Source organism: Eimeria mitis, genomic scaffold (assembly GCF_000499745.2).
Source record: "Eimeria mitis Houghton genomic scaffold, Emh_scaff1543, whole genome shotgun sequence".
Lineage (NCBI taxonomy): Eukaryota > Apicomplexa > Conoidasida > Eucoccidiorida > Eimeriidae > Eimeria > Eimeria mitis.
The window spans coordinates 598-1,787 of NW_013569715.1; the positions used below are offsets into that span (position 1 = coordinate 598).

The 1,190-nt window shown below is 58.5% G+C and overlaps 1 protein-coding gene across 1 annotated transcript in view; it reads right to left on the reverse strand.

Annotated features, from left to right (window-relative positions):
* Nucleotides 1-1,038: 1,038 nt before the first annotated feature.
* Nucleotides 1,039-1,190, reverse strand: part of EMH_0039190 (OSJNBb0049I21.6 protein, related) — a gene marked incomplete at both ends in the record, with an annotated part of 2,799 nt that continues 2,647 nt past the window's right edge. Inside the window, one exon of the mRNA XM_013495367.1 lies at nt 1,039-1,189. Within this exon, the coding sequence (XP_013350821.1) occupies nt 1,039-1,189 (151 nt within the window). The remainder of the gene's footprint in view (nt 1,190) is intronic.

The following is a 1,190-nucleotide window of genomic DNA, read 5'->3' on the forward strand; positions in this document are numbered from 1 at the left end:
GGGGCGTTGAGCCCAGGGCCAGGGTGTCACGGGGAGGAGGCAGCCAGAAATGGTGCACCCCGCTGCGGCTGGCAGAGCAAGCCAGCCCCACGCGTGCACGAAAGGAAGCTTCAGGGAAGCTTCCTTTGCTGCATGCTTTGCCTCGTAACGAATTTGTATAACATTTGCAGGCGCTTACGCGCAGCATGCCGAAACCGTCGATAGGCTCCTGAGCTAACTCTGCGCTAACTCATGTTACATATGCCCCCCCATCAGCAAAAAGCGCACGCCCGCGTGCGCAGATGGTCATGTTGGACTTGATGGGCTGCTGTTGGGGCGATAGATGCTGGCACTCCTGCGGCTGCTGCTGTTCTCCTCACCGGTGCCCGTTCCTGCGATGAAACAGGGGAAAATTGGTGAAAAGGGATCCAATATGTAAAGATGTCAAGGCAGAGAGAAGGGTGAGAGGAATCAGCATGTCAGTCGCCGCATCTGACTCAAACGGCGAGTCATGATGCGGCGCCCGTCTCGCTGGTGCGATTGTGCCTCGGCACCACCTGCATAAGCTGGCCTGCAACCGAAAAGTCAAGGACGAGCAAGTAGAAGGTGAAACGCGAGGAAAGGCCGGACGAAAGCAGCGAAACTGCTGCGATGCCGGCCCGACCAGGGCCACAGCTGGTGGCTAGCCGAAGTGGCGCCTGACGCCGCTCCCGGCGCTGCCACTGGGCGAAAAGATGGAAAAAAGGCTGCTTTCTGGTGTCTGGATGCTTGATTGCAAGTCATCCAGCACCAATGTAGTTGTAATCACCCGTCCCGCGGCGCCAGGTCGCCGCCGACGGGGCGCCCGAGAAAGCCCCAACAAAGCCCCAAAGGTGGTGCCCAGCCCCACTGGGCAAAGATACTGCTGGTCGTCAGCGCCCTCCCGCGACCTAGCGCGTCGTGTGCAAGAGGGAAGATCCAAATAGGGATGCAACGTAAATAGCCTCTGGGGGCATCGAGGGAAAAAATAGAATAATTTGCAGGGATCCGCCTAGGGATCTACTAACAGTGAGCCACTTATTACCCACTCCCGCATCCTGCCTGCATGCACACACTAGGTGTAGTCGATGCGAGGTCCAGGAGAGCACTGAGCTGTACAGGCGGGATCGCCTCCCGTAAGCGATCCTCCGAAACCCACTCGGGATCGCGTGTGCCCGGCCATTTGACGTAAT